Source organism: Neoarius graeffei, chromosome 2 (assembly GCF_027579695.1).
Source record: "Neoarius graeffei isolate fNeoGra1 chromosome 2, fNeoGra1.pri, whole genome shotgun sequence".
Taxonomy (NCBI): domain Eukaryota; kingdom Metazoa; phylum Chordata; class Actinopteri; order Siluriformes; family Ariidae; genus Neoarius; species Neoarius graeffei.
Window position 1 is genome coordinate 1,399,754 of NC_083570.1, and position 18,130 is coordinate 1,417,883.

The 18,130-nt window shown below is 40.8% G+C and overlaps 1 protein-coding gene across 1 annotated transcript in view; it reads right to left on the reverse strand.

The window, feature by feature from the left end:
* adgrg11 (adhesion G protein-coupled receptor G11) overlaps positions 1-18,130 on the reverse strand; it is a 136,474-nt gene that overhangs the window by 91,840 nt on the left and 26,504 nt on the right. Inside the window, exons 3-7 of the mRNA XM_060913558.1 lie at positions 16,405-16,502; positions 14,501-14,545; positions 8,228-8,260; positions 8,108-8,134; positions 7,176-7,220 (exon numbers count right to left, since the gene is read on the reverse strand). Of these exons, the coding sequence (XP_060769541.1) occupies positions 7,176-7,220; positions 8,108-8,134; positions 8,228-8,260; positions 14,501-14,545; positions 16,405-16,477 (223 nt within the window). The 5' untranslated portion in view covers positions 16,478-16,502. The remainder of the gene's footprint in view (positions 1-7,175; positions 7,221-8,107; positions 8,135-8,227; positions 8,261-14,500; positions 14,546-16,404; positions 16,503-18,130) is intronic.

Genomic DNA, 18,130 nt, shown 5'->3' on the forward strand with positions numbered 1-18,130 from the left:
CACAACGCTTAGATTGGGGCTGGGTCCTCGTTGGAGAGATCTGCCTTGATAGAACCCACCAACCAAGCGAGGTCAAGGTCTACAAGACAAACATACTCAATAACTGCAGAACCTCATTCTTCACGCACTGCACCAAGAATGTTCAAGTCAAGGAGCAGATAACTTCTCGCCCCTTCCAGTATGTGCCTGATGTGCCACGCTACTCCAGCCTCAGTTCAGTTCCAAGTCGCCTTGGAGATGTTTTCTTGAGACATGCTGACGATGAAAAAACTGCACTCTCAATCGAAGACAACATATTCATAGACATGATGAACAAAGAAGTGTACCTTGATGAAGACAACTACTGGGTGGCGCCACTGCCATTTCGTTCACCTAGACATCAGCTTCTGAACAACAGGGAACAAGCAATGCAGAGGCTGTCTTCACTGCAACGCACTTTCTCGAGGAAACCAGATATGAAGGAACATTTCTTTGACTTCATGCAAAAGGTCATTGAAACCCGCCAAGCGGAACTCGCTCCACCTGTGCAGCCAGGTGAAGAGTGCTGGTATTTGCCAATATTTGGCGTTTACCACCCCCAAAAGCCAGACAAAATTAGAGTGGTGTTTGACTCGAGTGCGCAGTATCATAACACATCACTCAATGACGTTCTGCTACGAGGGCCCGACCTCAACAATACCTTAATAGGTGTGCTGATGCACTTCCGAAGAGAGAAAACAGCCATTACTGCGGACATCGAGCAAATGTTTTACAGCTTCAAGGTGAAACAAGACCACCGCAATTATCTTCGCTTCTTGTGGCACAAAGAAAACTGCCCCGGAGAAGAAATCATCGAATACAGAATGACTGTGCATGTCTTTGGAAACAGTCCATCACCAGCTGTTGCCATATATGGCCTACAGCACACAGCAGAACTGGGTGAAGCAGAATATGGCACAGATGCCAAAGAGTTTGTGCTACGCAATTTCTACGTCGACGATGGGATAACTTCTGAATAAAAAGAATAACCTGGATGTCTCAGTACTCAACAACTACAGGCCCATATCCAATTTGCCATTCGTTGGTAAAATAATTGAAAAAATTGTTTTTAATCAATTAACTGCCTTCCTGACATCAAACGGATGTTTTGATAAGTTTCAGTCAGGTTTTCGTGCCAATCATAGCACTGAAACAGCTCTTACTAAAGTCATGAATGACCTATGGCTTAATTCTGATGCTGGTAAAACATCAGTCTGGTGCTTTTAGACTTAAGTGCTGCATTTGACACGGTAGATCATTCCATACTGTTACATCGACTGGAGCATTGGGTTGGATTTACTGGTATAGTAATCAACTGGTTAAAATCCTACCTACAACAAAGATTTTTTTATGTGGCCATTGGAGGCCACAGTTCATCACCCGTGTCCTTGAACTGTGGGGTTCCCCAGGGCTCAATCCTGGGACCATTACTATTCAACCTTTATATGCTCCCACTTGGACAAATTATTAAGAATAACTCAATAAACTTCCATAGCTATGCAGATGACACTCAGCTTTACTTAGCTATGCCACCTAATGACTATGCCCCTCTTGAGTCTCTTCATAGATGCATTGACAAAATTAACAAATGGATGTCTCACAATTTTCTTCAGCTGAACGCAGATAAAACTGAAGTAATTATATTTGGCAAAAAGGAGGAAAGGCTTAGGATTGCCACTGTTCTTGAAACTAAGGGGCTAAAAGCAAAGGATACTGTCAAAAACCTTGGTGTCCTTATTGACAGCGAACTTAACTTCAACAGTCATATGAAAGTGGTAAAAAAGTCTGCATTCTATCACCTAAAAAACATTTCTAAACTCAGGGGTCTCATGTCAAAGCATGATCTAGAAAAACTTATTCATGCTTTCATCTCCAGTAGGGTTGATTACTGCAATAGCCTTTTCACAGGTCTTCCAAAAAAGACCATCAAAGAGCTTCAGCTAATCCAAAATGCAGCAGCAAGGGTTCCTACAAGAACAAAAAGGGTAGTCCATATCACTCCAATCCTAAGGTCTCTGCACTGGCTCCCAGTGAGCTATAGAATTGACTTTAAGGCATTACTTCTTCTATTTAAAACATTAAATGGGATGGGACCCAGCTACCTACTGGATATGTTTCAATTATATGCACCATCTAGGTCTCTAAGATCACAGGAGAAAAACTTGCTAGTAATACCAGCTGTCAAAACGAAGTGTGGTGAAGCAGCCTTTAGTTGCTATGCTGCTAAGCTTTGGAACCAACTTCCAGATGAGATCAAAAATGCTCCTACTGTTGTTAGTTTTAAATCCAGGCTCAAGACAAAGCTGTTTTCAGATGCTTTCACTTGATTAATTTTTACCTAAAGTGTAATTAATTTCCTTTAACATAATTTCTTTTAATTTTGATTTTAATGATTTTACTTTAATTCTTTATTTTAATTTCTTTTTAATTTTGGATTTTAATGATTTCACTTTTACTTTAATTCTTTGTTACTGGTCTTATGCTTTTATTTTTTGTGAAGCACATTGAATTGCCTGTGTGTATGAAATGCGCTATACAAATAAACTTGCCTTGCCTTCTGTTCCCAGCGAAAAGACAGCGATTGACCTGCTGAAAAGAACACAAAAGATGTTGGCAGCCGCAAACCTGAAACTTCATAAAGTTGCCTCCAACAGTGCTATAGTCATGGAAGCCTTTCCGTCAGAGGAACGAGCAAAGGAGCTCAAGGACTTAGATCTGAGTGCAGACCCGCTGCCTCACTACAGCACAGTCTTCGTGTGAGCTGGGATCTGAAAATAGACTGCTCCACATTCAGAGTGTCAAGAGAGGTAAAACCATTCACGCGGAGAGGGACACCCTCAACGGTCAACAGCCTGTATGACCCCTTGGGGTTCGTCTCCCCGGTCACCATGCAAGGCAAGGCTCTTGTGAGAGAACTCTCATGCGTGCAACAGGACTGGGATGAGCCTCTCCCAGCAGACAAAAAGGCTCAGTGGGAAGCATGGACCACGTCTCTTGTAGACCTCGAACACCTACACATTCCAAGACCATATGTTCCAGCATTGTTCTCTCAAACTGTTAGCAGAGAGCTGTGTGTCTTTTCAGATGCGTCCGTTCTGGCCATTGCTGCTGTGGCCTATCTGCGGATCAAAGATTTAGAAGGACAGCATCATGTGGGGTTTGTGATGAGCAAATCTAAGCTAGCTCCATTTCCTGCTCACACTGTCCCGCGCTTGGAGTTGTGTGCCTCAGTGCTTGCTGTCGAGCTCATGGAGCTCATAAAAGAAGAAATGGATGCTGACCTGCATGTCCAGTTTTACACAGACAGCCGCGTGGTACTTGGCTACATCCACAACACGACAAGGAGGTTTCACATGTATGTGGCCAACAGGGTCGCACGCATTCGGAAATCCACCTCCCCAGACCAGTGGCATTATGTATGAACTGACCAAAACCCAGCCGACCATGCCACTCGACCTATGCCACCAGCTCAGTTGCACCTCACCAACTGGTTTTCTGGGCCTACCTTCCTTCAACAGCCAGATGTCGTGGAAGATGACACAGAGTGTTTCCAGCTTGTAAACCCAGATCTGGATGTTGAGATCAGGCCTCAGGTAACCACACTTGCAACAAAGGTCGCAGCTCAGTCTCTAGGCACACACAGATTTCAGCGCTTTTCAAGCTGGAATTCACTCGTGAGAGCTGTCACAACACTAATTCACATTGCAAGGTCATTCTCTCAGGCCACACGCACAGACACCTGTAGTAAATGGCACCACTGCACAAAACCTTACACCTCAGAACTTTCACAAGCAAAGTGTACAATCATTAAAGCAGCGCAGCAGGACGCTTATATGGAAGAGTTTAAGAGCCTGACATGAGAAGGGAAGGTGTCGTGCCACAGCTCACTCAAGAGACTAGACCCCTTCATCGACAGCGAGGGACTGTTGAGAGTGGGTGGCCGAGTACACATGGCAGGCCTCCCCGACCAAGAGAAGCACCCTTTGGTCATACCACCCAAACGTCACCTAGCAAAACTGATTGTGGAACATTACCACGGCCAAGTGGCTCATCAAGGACGCCATCTCACTGCAGGGGCAATACGCACAGCAGGCCTGTGGATTGTTGGAGGCAGAGGGCTCATCTCTAGTGTCATCCATAAATGTGTCACGTGCAGAAGACTGAGGGGAAAGCTGGAAAACCAGAAAATGTCAGACCTGCCAGCGGATAGAGTGTTTGTGGATCCTCCATTCACACACACAGGTCTCGACATCTTTGGCCCATGGAGTGTAGTGACGTGTCGGACGAGAGGAGGTAGTGCTGAGAATAAAAGATGGGCTGTTCTCTTCAGCTGCTTAACTTCCAGAGCTATTTACCTGGAGGTGATCGAGTCAATGTCGACTTCAAGCTTTATCAATGCCCTCCAACGCTTCCTGGCCATCAGAGGGCCAGTTCAACATCTGAGGTCTGACAGAGGCACGAATTTTATCGGCGCCTGCAGGGAGCTGCAAATCAACACAGAGGATCCGGAGATCAGAAACTTTCTACACGATCGAGGCTGCACCTGGTCATTCAATGCACCACACTCATCCCACATGGGAGGAGCGTGGGAGAGAATGATTGGAGTTGCAAGGCGTATCCTCGATGGACTCCTGTTGACAAACAGTTCTACAAGACTCACGCATGAAGTGCTGACCACTTTAATGGCTGAAGTCATGGCAATCATGAACTCCCGACTGTTGACCCCCATCTCGACAGATGCAGAAATGCCTCAAGTTCTTTCACCTGCAATGTTACTGACTCAGAAAGCAAGCGTCGCACCCGCTCCTCCAGGGGACTTCAAAATCGACCATCTGCACAAAAGTCAGTGGTGGCAGGTTCAGAGTCTGGCAGATGCTTTCTGGAAAAAGTGGAAGCAGGAATACTTGCAGACTCTCCAGCCTAGGAAAAAATGGACTGAAAACAGAGCTAACCTTCAAGAAGGGGATGTTGTACTGCTTAAAGACTGTCAGGTGAAACGCAGTGAATGGCCAGTTGGACTTATTACAAAGGCCATTCTAAGCAGTGACAACAGAGTCCGCAAAGTCATGGTAAAGACCTCCAAACATGGGACTGTGAAAGAGTATCTTAGGCCCATTAGTGAAGTTGTTGTACTTTCCCCCAAAGAGAATAACTGATAAAAATAACTGCTGACTGAAATGAAACAAATAGTGGCATAATAGAAATCATACCAGGCGGGGAGTGTTATGACTTTGATTTAATTTTTGTGATTTGAATTCGTCTGTTTCGAGTTTAGTCTGTTTCCTTAGCTTCTCTCTGGGCAGAAGCCTTGGATGTAATTTGTGGTGCGTGAGTCCCATCTACTGGTCATAATAGTGTTGCAATGTGGGTTTAGTTCACCGTCACTGACCGGATGTAATGTTTTCAAGTTAGACAGTATGTATGCTGTGCTGTGCGTTCGCTGAATCCTTGGAGTAGATATGCCCGTAAGTTGTTTCGTTGTCTGTTTGAAAGTCTACACTTAAGATGTGCATTTCCGTTGATACTATTAACAAACTGAAAGAGAAATACGTTTAAAGAAAAGGTTAACTGTGTATTTGTCTGGAATCAACATCACTAGTTAAACGAGATGTGTTATGCTAGCTCGCTAGCAACTTGAATGTATGCTTTACACATGGAACACCTTTGTGATACGTTTATTTGTATTTTCTTTAGTTTTACGGAATTTGGATGAGTTCTACAGTAAAGCTTCTGACACTGACAGCATCAACTGTGCTCCGTCTCTCATTCAACCATTCACTATCTGTCTGTGCATTGTTGGGACACATCGCTAGGACAGAATAGTAATAAATACATAGAGACTGATTTAATATCTCCATTTATAATTCAGATGAGAATTCAAATTTAGGAGATAAAATTAAATGTTCTTATTGTCACAAAATGTTCTTGCATGAATTGTCTTCTTGATAATAAATACATAGAGACTGATTTAATATCTATATTTAGAATTAAGATGAGAATTCAAATGTAAATAAAACTTCAATATTTTTATCTTCACGCTCATTCTTGCACTTCCTCTTCCTGCCTAAATTATAATAAATACATAGAGACTGATTTAATATCTATATTTAGAATTCAGTATTTTGGATTATTGATAATTATAACCGATGAATTGTGAATACTGCTGTTTCCAGGGAAAAGGGCACGTACGAATGACGCTGTCAAATTTAAGTTGCAAAGTGAAAAGGTAAAGTACAAAGAACGATATTTTGTTGTATAAATTTTTATAGTATAAAAAGTAACTAGTAGAATGTAAAGTGTAATGTGTTCAGTGTAAAGTTTAAAGAGTTGTGTGTAAAGTGTAAGTGTAAAAACTGAAAAAGATTAAAGTATAAAGATTAAAGTATGCGCACACGGACTTCCTCTGTCTGCTGGACTGCACCAAGTGAGCGATTTCATGCACATTATTTGCTTTAATCCCCGCAAATTAAATAACTTCCCAGCCACAGAACGGCCTGATATTTTGTGAGATGTTACAGAAATAAACAGATATCACAATCACCACATTTAAAGGGGAACTAAATTTCACCAGTTTTATGAAATCGAAAGGCCGTCTAGCTTTACGAGATAGAATAATTCTGATGGGGAAATTTAAGTCAATTTTAAAGGATCGAGAAAACAGCACTATTGGTCAATGCGACTGTTCTTAAATTTGTTCTTCCATTAATTCTGAAATGGTGCATGTTCTATCCGTGATATTTTATTGCATAGAAACTGGATATTACTGTATGTTTATACAGTTATAACAATGTTTCCTGCTTTCTTGGCCAGGTCACTGAAAAAGAGATTTTACTCTCAATGAGTTTTTACCTGGTAAAATTAAAGATGATATAAAATATTAAGCAGTTAATTTCCATTGAACACGTATAGTGGGGTATTACACAAATAATTTTGTCCTGAGGGGGAAAAACTTTATTGTAATTTTCAGTGGATTCAGTATATTTGATATTTTGCATTATTAACATTCATAAATATTCTTGCATTCCTGCAACTTTGTTTTTAATTGATGACAATTTGCAAAACAAATATAAAATATTATAGGTCATCTTTCAAAAACATGACAAGATTTAGATTTTTATTAATAATATTCATAAGATTAATAAAAATAATATTCTTACACTTAGATGTATCCTTGCAAATGCCATTCTCAGCAAAAGCTGAACCTGTAAAAGATCCGAAAGTTATTTATGTCCAGACCAAAAGCAATAATGAATAATATTTGTGTATTCAAGAAATAATTTTGCCTGAAAACCAGTACAGTATATCACATCAGCACTGGTTTCCTCTGTGACATGGCTGACTTGGACTGTTTTAACCATCAGCCCCATCAGATCACATGACCCTTTCACATGCCCTGTTAATCACTTGTACCTGTGTTTCCATTCATTGGAACCACAATTCAGGTTCTTACTTTTCACTGTTTAGTTGCTTCGCTTCTGTTGTTGTGCATCACCAGCTGTTGTGTTGTAGTAAATTATAATATACACCGATCAGCCATAACATTAAACCCACTGAGAGGTGAAGAAGCGAATAACGCTGATTATCTCATTACAGTGGCACCTGTCGAGGGGCGGGGCTTATAAAGCAAGAGAACAGTCAGCTCTTGACGTTGATGTGTTGGAAGCAGGAAAAATGGGCGAGTGTAAGGATCTGAGGGACTCTGACAGGGGCCAAACAAAATCCCTTTATTACTGAGCAGGCAGTTAATAAGTTAACTTTAAATTAATAACATTGGCTCATTAGCATCACTTTAATGCAAACATGAAAATAAACTTTTAAACAATGAGGTAGACAAATCAACCTACCACACACACACACACACACACACACAGTCTGGTGCTCAGATTATTCTTTCTATTAATGACCAGGATCGGGTTTTGCAGTAGATTTGGTGATTGTAGTTATATAAAGTTATTTACATGGTAGAGTTTCTGAAAACAAAGCACAATTAATGCATAGTGTATTCCTTTATTATTATTATTATTATTATTTCTTTTACAAAATGATAGATGAGATATGAAATTGAGATAAAAATGAAATGTTCTTTTACCCAGAACTTTGCGCAGCTCCTTCATGTCTACAAGATAATAAATACATAGAGACTGATTTAATATCTCCATTTATAATTCAGATGAGAATTCAAATGTAAATAAAACTTCAATATTCTTACCGTCACACTCACTATTGCACCTCGTCTTCATCCCTAAATTATAATAAATACATAGAGACTGATTTAATATCTATATTTAGAATTCAGTATGTTGGATTATTGATAATTATAACCGATGAATTGTGAATACTGCTGTTTCCAGGGAAAAGGGCACGTACGAATGACGCTGTCAAATTTAAGTTGCAAAGTGAAAAGGTAAAGTACAAAGAACGATATTTTGTTGTATAAATTTTTATAGTATAAAAAGTAACTAGTAGAACGTAAAGTGTAATGTGTTCAGTGTAAAGTTTAAAGAGTTGTGTGTAAAGTGTAAGTGTAAAAACTGAAAAAGATTAAAGTATAAAGATTAAAGTATGCGCACACGGACTTCCTCTGTCTGCTTGACTGCACCAAGCGAGCGATTTCATGCACATTATTTGCTTTAAGCCCCGCAAATTAAATAACTTCCCAGCCACAGAACGGCCTGATATTTTGTGAGATATTACAGAAATAAACATATATCACAATGACCACATTTAAAGAGGAACTAAATTTCACCAGCTTCATGAAATCGAAAGGCCGTCTAGCTTTAAGAGATAGAATAATTCTGATGGGGAAATTTAAGTCAATTTTAAAGGATCGAGAAAACAGCACTATTGGTCAATGCGACTGTTCTTAATTTTGTTCTTCCATGAATTCTGAAATGGTGCATGTTCTATCCGTGATATTTTATTGCATAGAAACTGGATATTACTGTATGTTTATACAGTTATAACATTGTTTCCTGCTTTCTTGGTCACTGTTGAAAGAGATTTTACTCTCAATGAGTTTTATTTTTTATTGTACTTTTGCTTTCCTTTTTGTACTTTCCACTTTCGCTTTCCTTTTTCCGTTTTTTTCCTCTCTCTTTTTTCGGAAGAACGCTAAGACAAGAAGCTTTCTTTTTTTTCTCCTCCTGCGTAAAGACCACAAGCGGAGGCCATCCACATCAGATCTGCTTTAATATCAACAGATCTTTGATTAAGGTATGTGAATCCTTTCATCATGGCACACCTTCAGCCTGTTCAGTGTGCTGCGTGCAGTATGTTGAATCATTCTTCCTCCATTGCTAGCGATAGCTTTACTTGTGATAAGTTCAGGTTAGTTAGCTTTCTAACGGAGAAGATTATAGTGTTAGAAGCGTGTATCCAGGCTTTAGAGAAGGCCAGTGAGCGTGAGAACAGTGTAGTTTCTGGAGGGGAAAGCCTGGATGCCCTAGGTGGAGTTAGTAATCCCCCCACTCCGGCATTAGAGTCCTTACAGCGGGGCGAATGGGTGATGTCTCGACGGCATAAGCATAGAGCCAAAGCTACCACTGAGGCTCGCCCACGGGAGCACCACCCCTCTCCACGTCACGTGTCGAACAGGTTTGCTCTCCTTAGTGATGCACCCACTGAGAAACCTGAAAGAGCTCTGGTTATAGGGGACTCTATCATACGGCACGTGAAATTAGCTCAGCCTTTAGGGGCACCAACAGCTTTAGTCAGGTGTATACCGGTAGCCAGGGCGCCGGACATAGCAGATAGTTATCCATGCAGGAGCTAATGATATATGTCTTCGTCAGTCTGAGATTACTAAGAGTAACTTTGTAGAGGTGTTTAAATTAGCAAAGGTGATGTCCGATGCTGTAGTATGCTCTGGCCCCATCCCAATGTGGCGTGGCGATGTAGCTTACAGCAGGTTATGGTCGCTGAACTGCTGGTTGTCCAGGTGGTGCTCTGAAAACAGTGTGGGCTTTATAGATAATTGAACTAATTTTGAGGGCACTGCTGGCCTGTTAGGGCGGGACAGTATCCATCCCACTCGGGAAGGTGCTGCTCTCATTTCCTGCAGCATAGGTCATAGTCTCAGAACAGGCCTAGTTAATTCCTGACAATCCAGAGCCAAGGCCAGGGAGCAGACGAACAGGCTAAACCGACTGTCTGCTAGCTGCACAGAGTCGTCACTCAGGGTCCACTACATCGAGACTGTGTCTGTTCCCCGAGCTCAACAAAAAAAGTAGAAATATTCAGAGAGTTTGTTCCAGTAACCTAATCAATATAAAATTAGATCATACTGACTGTACAGCTGCTGCCAGCACCTTTGATCTAAAGGTGGAGCTATTAAATATTAGATCTCTTACATCTAAAGCACTAATGGTTAATGAACTCATTACTGATCAGGAGTTTAATGTACTGTGTTTAACAGAAACATGGATTAAGCCAAATGAATATATAGCATTAAATGAAGCGAGTCCTCCTAGATACAATTATATACACCAGCCTCGTCTAACTGGCAGAGGAGGAGGCGTTGCGGTTATTTATAATGATTATCTAGGTGTAACACAAAAACCTGGCTATAAATTTAATACATTTGAAGTTCTTCATACTCATATAATGTATGTAGCCTCGAAAAATAAGTCTAGCCAGTTAATTCTGTTACTTATTATTTACAGGCCCCCGGGGCCATATTCTGAGTTTCTTTCTGAATTTGCAGATTTTATCTCAGATCTGGTTATTTCCTTAGACAAAGCTTTAGTTGTTGGAGATTTTAATATTCACTTTGATAACCCAGAAGACCCTTTAAAAACAGCGTTTGTGTCCATTTTAGATTCAGTAGGGATTAATCAAAATGTCATAGGACCGACCCATAATGGTGGTCACACCCTCGATCTAATACTAACATTCGGGTTAAACGTAGACAATATAGTCACACTTCCAAAGTCTGAAGTTATCTCAGATCATTATCTCATCTCATTCAAACTATGTCTGAGTAATAATATATGCACCTCACCACGCTACTGTATTAAACGTACATTCATGTCAACTACTGCACAGAGCTTTATAAATGATCTCCCAGAGTTATCAACTTTGATTGGGTCACTGTCAGCCCCTGCAGAACTTGATCAGGCAACTGAATGCTTAGAGTCAACATTCCGCCATACTTTAGATAATGTAGCTCCTCTAAAAAGGAAAATGGTCAGAGACAAAAAAATTAGCACCCTGGTATCACGATGACACTCGCACTTTGAAACAGACCACTCGAAAATTGGAACGTAAATGGCGTTAAACACAATTGGTAGTGTTCAAATTAGCTTGGAAGGAGAGCTTCCTGAAGTATAGAAAAGCTCTTAGTGCTGCGAGATCAACATATCTCTCCTCCCTAATAGAAGATAACAAAAATAATCCTAGATTCCTATTTAATACTGTAGCAAAATTAACCAGGAATAAGTCCACTATAGACACATGCACACCTGCAGTATGGAGTAGCAACGACTTCATGAATTTTTTTAATGACAAAATTTGAAAATATCCGACAAAAAATTCAAACTACTAATTTAAGGTCAGACAATGTAAGTGACCTTGTAGTTAACAATATAACTGTATCAGATCAGCAATTAGAATGTTTTACTCCCCTTAGAGAAACTGAATTACTTTCATTAATCTCGGCATCAAAAGCCTCAACTTGCGTACTAGATCCCTCACCTACACGCCTATTCAAACTGATAATACCTGAAGTAATTGAACCACTTCTAAAAATAATAAATTCTTCTCTCACGATTGGCTATGTACCCAAATCCTTTAAACTAGCAGTTATCAAACCCCTGATTAAAAAACCTGACCTTGATCCCTGTCAGCTGTCCAATTATCGGCCAATATCAAACCTCCCCTTTATCTCCAAGATCCTTGAAAAAGCTGTGGCACAGCAGTTATGCTCATATTTACATAGGAATAACATCCATGAAATGTATCAGTCAGGATTTAGACCTCATCATAGCACAGAGACAGCTCTGGTTAAAGTAGTAAACGACCTACTGTTGGCGTCTGATCAGGGCTGTGTCTCGCTACTTGTGTTGCTTGACCTTAGTGCAGCATTTGATACCATTGATCATTCCATTCTTCTGGATAGACTAGAAAATGTTGTGGGAGTTAAGGGAACGGCCCTCTCCTGGCTCAGGTCTTATTTAACTGATCGCTATCAGTATGTTGATATAAATGGTGATATTTCTAGACATACTGAGGTAAAGTTTGGTGTTCCACAAGGTTCTGTCTTGGGTCCACTGCTTTTTTCTCTATATATGTTCCCTCTGGATGATATTATTCGTAAACATTGTATTAGTTTCCACGGTTATGCTGATGACACACAGTTGTATGTTTCTGCAAAACCTGATGAGAGACACCAGCTTAATAGAATTGAGGAATGTGTGAAGGACATTAGACACTGGATGCTTATTAATTTCCTTCTGCTTAACTCTTAATTTCCCTGAGGGAACCCTCCCAAAGGGATCAATAAAGTTTTGTCTAATCTAATCTAATCTAATCTAATCTAATCTAATCTAATCTAATCTAATCTAATCTAATCTAATCTAATCTGACAAGACTGAAGTACTTGTACTCGGACCACATGCAGCTAGAAGTAAGTTTTCTGATTCCACAGTAACTCTGGATGGCCTTTCTGTTTCTTCACGTGCAGCAGTAAAAGACCTCGGAGTGATTATTGACCCCAGTCTTTCATTCGAAACTCACATTGATAACATTACCTGGATAGCTTTCTTTCATCTCAGAAATATTGCTAAGATAAGAAATTTAATGTCACTACATTACGCAGAAAGACTAGTTCATGCTTTCGTTCCCTCCAGGTTGGATTATTGTAATGCCTTACTGTCTGGATGTTCCAATAAGTGCATAAACAAGCTCCAGTTAGTTCAAAATGCAGCAGCAAGAGTCCTTACTAGAACTAGAAAATATGACCCCATCACCCCTGTCTTATCCACACTGCATTGGCTCCCAATCACATTTCATATTGATTATAAAATACTACTATTGACCTTTAAAGCACTGAATGTTCTCGCACCACAGTACCTGAGTGAACTTCTGGTCCTCTATGACCCGCCATGCCTACTTAGATCAAAAGGTGCAGGCTATCTCGTATAGTGAAGGCTACATCAGGGGGCGGAGCCTTTTCTTACAAAGCCCCACAGTTATGGAACAGCCTTCCAAGTAGCGTTCAGGAATCAGACACAGTCTCAGTGTTTAAGTCTCGGCTGAAAACAGATCTGTTTAGTCAAGCCTTGTGTTAATGGTGTTTATGAGGTAAAGGTGTAGATCTGGAGGATCCTCAGACAGAGTGTTTTGGTAAACTGGGATGTATGGATGCTGTCAGTCCCCACTCGCTTGCTCACTCGAGTTTGTTGATGGTGTAGTGGCTGCTGCTTTATGTCCCGGGGCCCCTCATGCCTGTGTTACCTTCTGGCTCTCCCCTTTTAGTTATGCTGTCATAGTTAGTTGCTGGAGTCCCTGCTTGTACTCGGTGCAATATGTATACTGTTCCTACTTATTCAGGTGACATTGGGCATACCTAACCACCTGTGTTTTCTCTCCCCCCAAATCTGTCCCTCTGAGTTACATGTTGGTCCTGGGATCGAGATGCTGAATCTCTTCTGCTCCTCAGACCTGCCTGATCCATCCTGGTGCCCTGTGTCTGGTTGGAGTCTCATCACATCGCTCCTGTGGAGGACGGCCCCATGAGGACAGCTGAAAGTCACACCTGGAAGAGGCTCTGGACTCTTACAGTAATGCTTTTATGGCTGAGGACTACAGCTGACTTGCTAACTTTAGGACTGCAGTTGTCATGAACAGTTTTGCACTCAAGTTTCCATCAATGAAGAGTTTATAACATCAACGAAACTGACTTCATGTTAAAACTGTTAATATTATAGTCAGGCTGTCTGTTGTTGCCCAAATGAGGATGGGTTCCCTTTTGAGTCTGGTTCCTCTCGAGGTTTCTTCCTCATGTCGTCTGAGGGAGTTTTTCCTTGCCACCGTCGCCACAGGCTTGCTCATTGGGGATAGATTAGGGATAAAATTTGCTCATGTTTTAAGTCGTTCAAATTCTGTAAAGCTGCTATGTTAAAAGCTATTGTCTATTGTTAAAAATGATATACAAATAAACTTGACTTGACTATCTGGTAAAATTAAAGATGATATAAAATATTAAGCAGTTAATTTCTATTGAACACTTATAGTGGGGTATTACACAAATAATTTTTTCCTGAGTGGGAAAAAAAACTTTATTGTAATTTTCTGTGGATTCAGTATATTTGATATTTTGCATTATTAACATTCATAAATATTCTTGCATTCCTGCAACTTTGTTTTTAATTGATGACAATTTGCAAAACAAATATACAATCTTATATGTCATCTTTCAAAAACATGACAAGATTTAGATTTTTATAAATAATATTCATAAGATTAATAAAAATAATATTCTTACGTTCACATGTAGCCTTGCAAATTTTCTGCTTATCAGAACCTGGACCTGTAAAAGATCCGAAAGTTATTTATGTCCAGACCAAAAGCAATAATGAATAATATTTGTGTATTCAAGAAATAATTTTGCCTGAAAACCAGTACAGTATATCACATCAGCACTGGTTTCCTCTGTGACATGGCTGACTTGGACTGTTTTAACCATCAGCCCCATCAGATCACATGACCCTTTCACATGCCCTGTTAATCACTTGTACCTGTGTTTCCATTCATTGGAACCACAATTCAGGTTCTTACTTTTCACTGTTTAGTTGCTTCGCTTCTGTTGTTGTGCATCACCAGCTGTTGTGTTGTAGTAAATTATAATATACACCGATCAGCCATAACATTAAACCCACTGAGAGGTGAAGAAGCGAATAACGCTGATTATCTCATTACAGTGGCACCTGTCGAGGGGCGGGGCTTATAAAGCAAGAGAACAGTCAGCTCTTGAAGTTGATGTGTTGGAAGCAGGAAAAATGGGCAAGTGTAAGGACCTGAGGGACTCTGACAGGGGCCAGATTGTGATGGTGAGATGACTGGGTATGAACATCTCCAAAATGGCACATCTTGTGGGGTGTTCCCAGTCTGTAGTGGTTATTACCAAACAAAGGTGGTCTAAGGCACGGGCGCAGATAGAGGGGGGGACGGGTGGGATTCGTCCCACCCAGATTTAAATTCACTTTGTTCGGTCCCCCCCACTTATAGGGAGGAAAAAACGTCTATGCTGTCTTTCTTTGCATAAGGCAAACCTCACGGAAAAATCAAGACTAATTACCATTCGGTTTATTGAGGTGCACGGCAGTGTATACATAGTTGCAACAACTCACATAAAACAAAACAAAGACTGATATTCGGTTGGTTGAGCTGCGCAGACTGCACAGGTTGCGAGCTCGAGCTTGGTTGCTATGGTAACCCACAGCAAGTTTGACAGGCATATCGGGGTTGGGGTTGGTTTGCTGGCAGCTTTGTCCCCCCCAGTTCAAAAAACGTATCTGCGCCCCTGGTCTAAGGATCCAAAGGACAACTGGTGAACCGGCGACAGGGTCATGGGTGTCAAAGACTTATTGATTAGCATGGGGCACAAAGGCTAGCCCATATGGTCCAATCCCACAGAAGAGCTGCTGTAGCACAAACTGCTGAAGAAGTTAATACTGGCTGAAACAGAAAGGTGTCAGCATGACCTTTTTCAACAGTTTGTGCACAATCTGGCCCCTGTCAGAGTCCCTCAGATCCTTACACTCGCCCATTTTTCCTGCTTCCAACACATCGACTTCAAGAGCTGACTGTTCTCTTGCTGCCTAATAAACCCCGCCCCTCGACAGGTGCCACCGTAATGAGATAATCAGCGTTATTCACTTCACCTGATATTCACTGATATTAATGTTATGGCTGATCGGTGTCTGACACTATTCATTAATTAAATTAATAATATTATCCCTTTAAAGACCATGGAGGATTTTGAAGGAGACACATTCTTAATCTGAGACAGCACGAATCTCAAGCACTGAGCTGTAGGTGGAGCAGATGATCGCTCGGTCAGCTTATTCTTCAAACTGTGGGAACGTTTCTTTATGGGACAGCACACTAAATTAATTCAATAAATTAAAATAGCAACTCACACACACACACACACACACACACACACACACACACACACACACAAACACAAAGACACAATACCCACAGTGTCTCTAACACACACCAACACAATCTAACACACATTAATCATCTCCAACAGACATTAATATAACAATAACACACAAAACAGAGTTGACATAAACAGAGCGAAGATAGCAAACACGTTTCAGTAGCTGTATGAGTTTAAAATCACATTCACTGCATTTATCAGAGAAGTAAAAACAGAACCTTTGCAGCATGTACACATCCAAAAGATCATCAGTATACTCATCAGAGAGTAACATCTCAACGTCCAGTTCATCTTCACACACTTGAAGGAAAAAACACTGAAATAATAATAAATAAAAATATAATTAGAAATGTTACGTTTGTCTGTTCACGTTATACCAATACAAATGTCACATTAATTTAATTTTCCCCCAGTTTCTCATTCTAATGCTAATCAAATATAAATATGTATTTTTTAAATTGTGTTGCTGTTCATGATATAAATAGAGGATATTACATGGGCGGCACGGTGGTGTAGTGGTTAGCGCTGTCGCCTCACAGCAAGAAGGTCCGGGTTCGAGCCCCATGGCCAGCAAGGGCCTTTCTGTGTGGAGTTTGCATGTTCTCCCCATGTCCGCGTGGGTTTCCTCCGGGTGCTCCGGTTTCCCCCACAGTCCAAAGACATGCAGGTTAGGTTAACTGGTGACTCTAAATTGAGCGTAGGTGTGAATGTGAGTGTGAATGGTTGTCTGTGTCTATGTGTCAGCCCTGTGATGACCTGGCGACTTGTCCAGGGTGAACCCCGCCTTTCGCCCGTAGTCAGCTGGGATAGGATCCAGCTTGCCTGCGACCCTGTAGAACAGGATAAAGCGGCTACAGATAATGAGATGAGATGAGAGGATATTACATGGCTGTGTGAAGATATGAAGTTTATCTTCAAGTGGTGAACATATTCATGAGTGAGTGACGTGACCTTCATATCTTCGCCCCACCACGTAATGTTCTTTATAGTATATCGACACATCCACACAAAAAAATGCAAGTTAATCAAAAGAATTTAAATTTTGAACCAGATCACCATTTTGACAATGCATGTCCAGTCAGTGGGAAAACACTGGGAGTGATGTCATCGGAGTGAAATATTGGGAATCATTATACATACAGGACAATTTTTTGCTGGAATAAAATCACATGTTCTATTCCCTTCTCGCGGGTTACATTCATTTGGTTTCAGAGCATACAATATTGTTAGCGTATCGCTTATCCTATGTGTATTATGTCACTCTACCCAATGGAGAATAAGTGTTGAATATGGTTTACAATATTGCATGGTTGTCAAGACAACATGACGTCACACGTCGGAGCTGATGCAAATATCCAAATGACAGAATTTTTCTGCTGCGCATGCACACAAGCATTTCTTTGTTCACTGGAAACGAGAAAGACGAGGCTAATCCAATGCTAGGATTAGCTATGCTATAATTAAGCACTAAATAATTAAACTGAAAACTGAAACTAAAGACACTTGAACACCCGAAAGGTGACCAAACCTTCATTAGATATTCTTCATGCATATTTACAAGCAGTGGCGAACCGTTACTATTAGTGCTGGGACTTGAGCTCGGTCAAAACTTAGCCAGACACCAAAAAAGTAACAGGACAAAGGATTTTGTAAGGGATTAGCATCAGGCTGCCAGGTCACTCTGTTGTGTGTAGCTGTCAATGTTGATTTTAAAAGTAACTCGGTAAATTCTCATTCTCATTATCTCTAGCCGCTTTATCCTGTTCTACAGGGTCGCCGGCAAGCTGGAGCCTATCCCAGCTGACTACGGGCGAAAGGCGGGGTACACCCTGGACAAGTCGCCAGGTCATCACAGGGCTGACACATAGACACAGACAACCATTCACACTCACATTCACACCTACGCTCAATTTAGAGTCACCAGTTAACCTAACCTGCATGTCT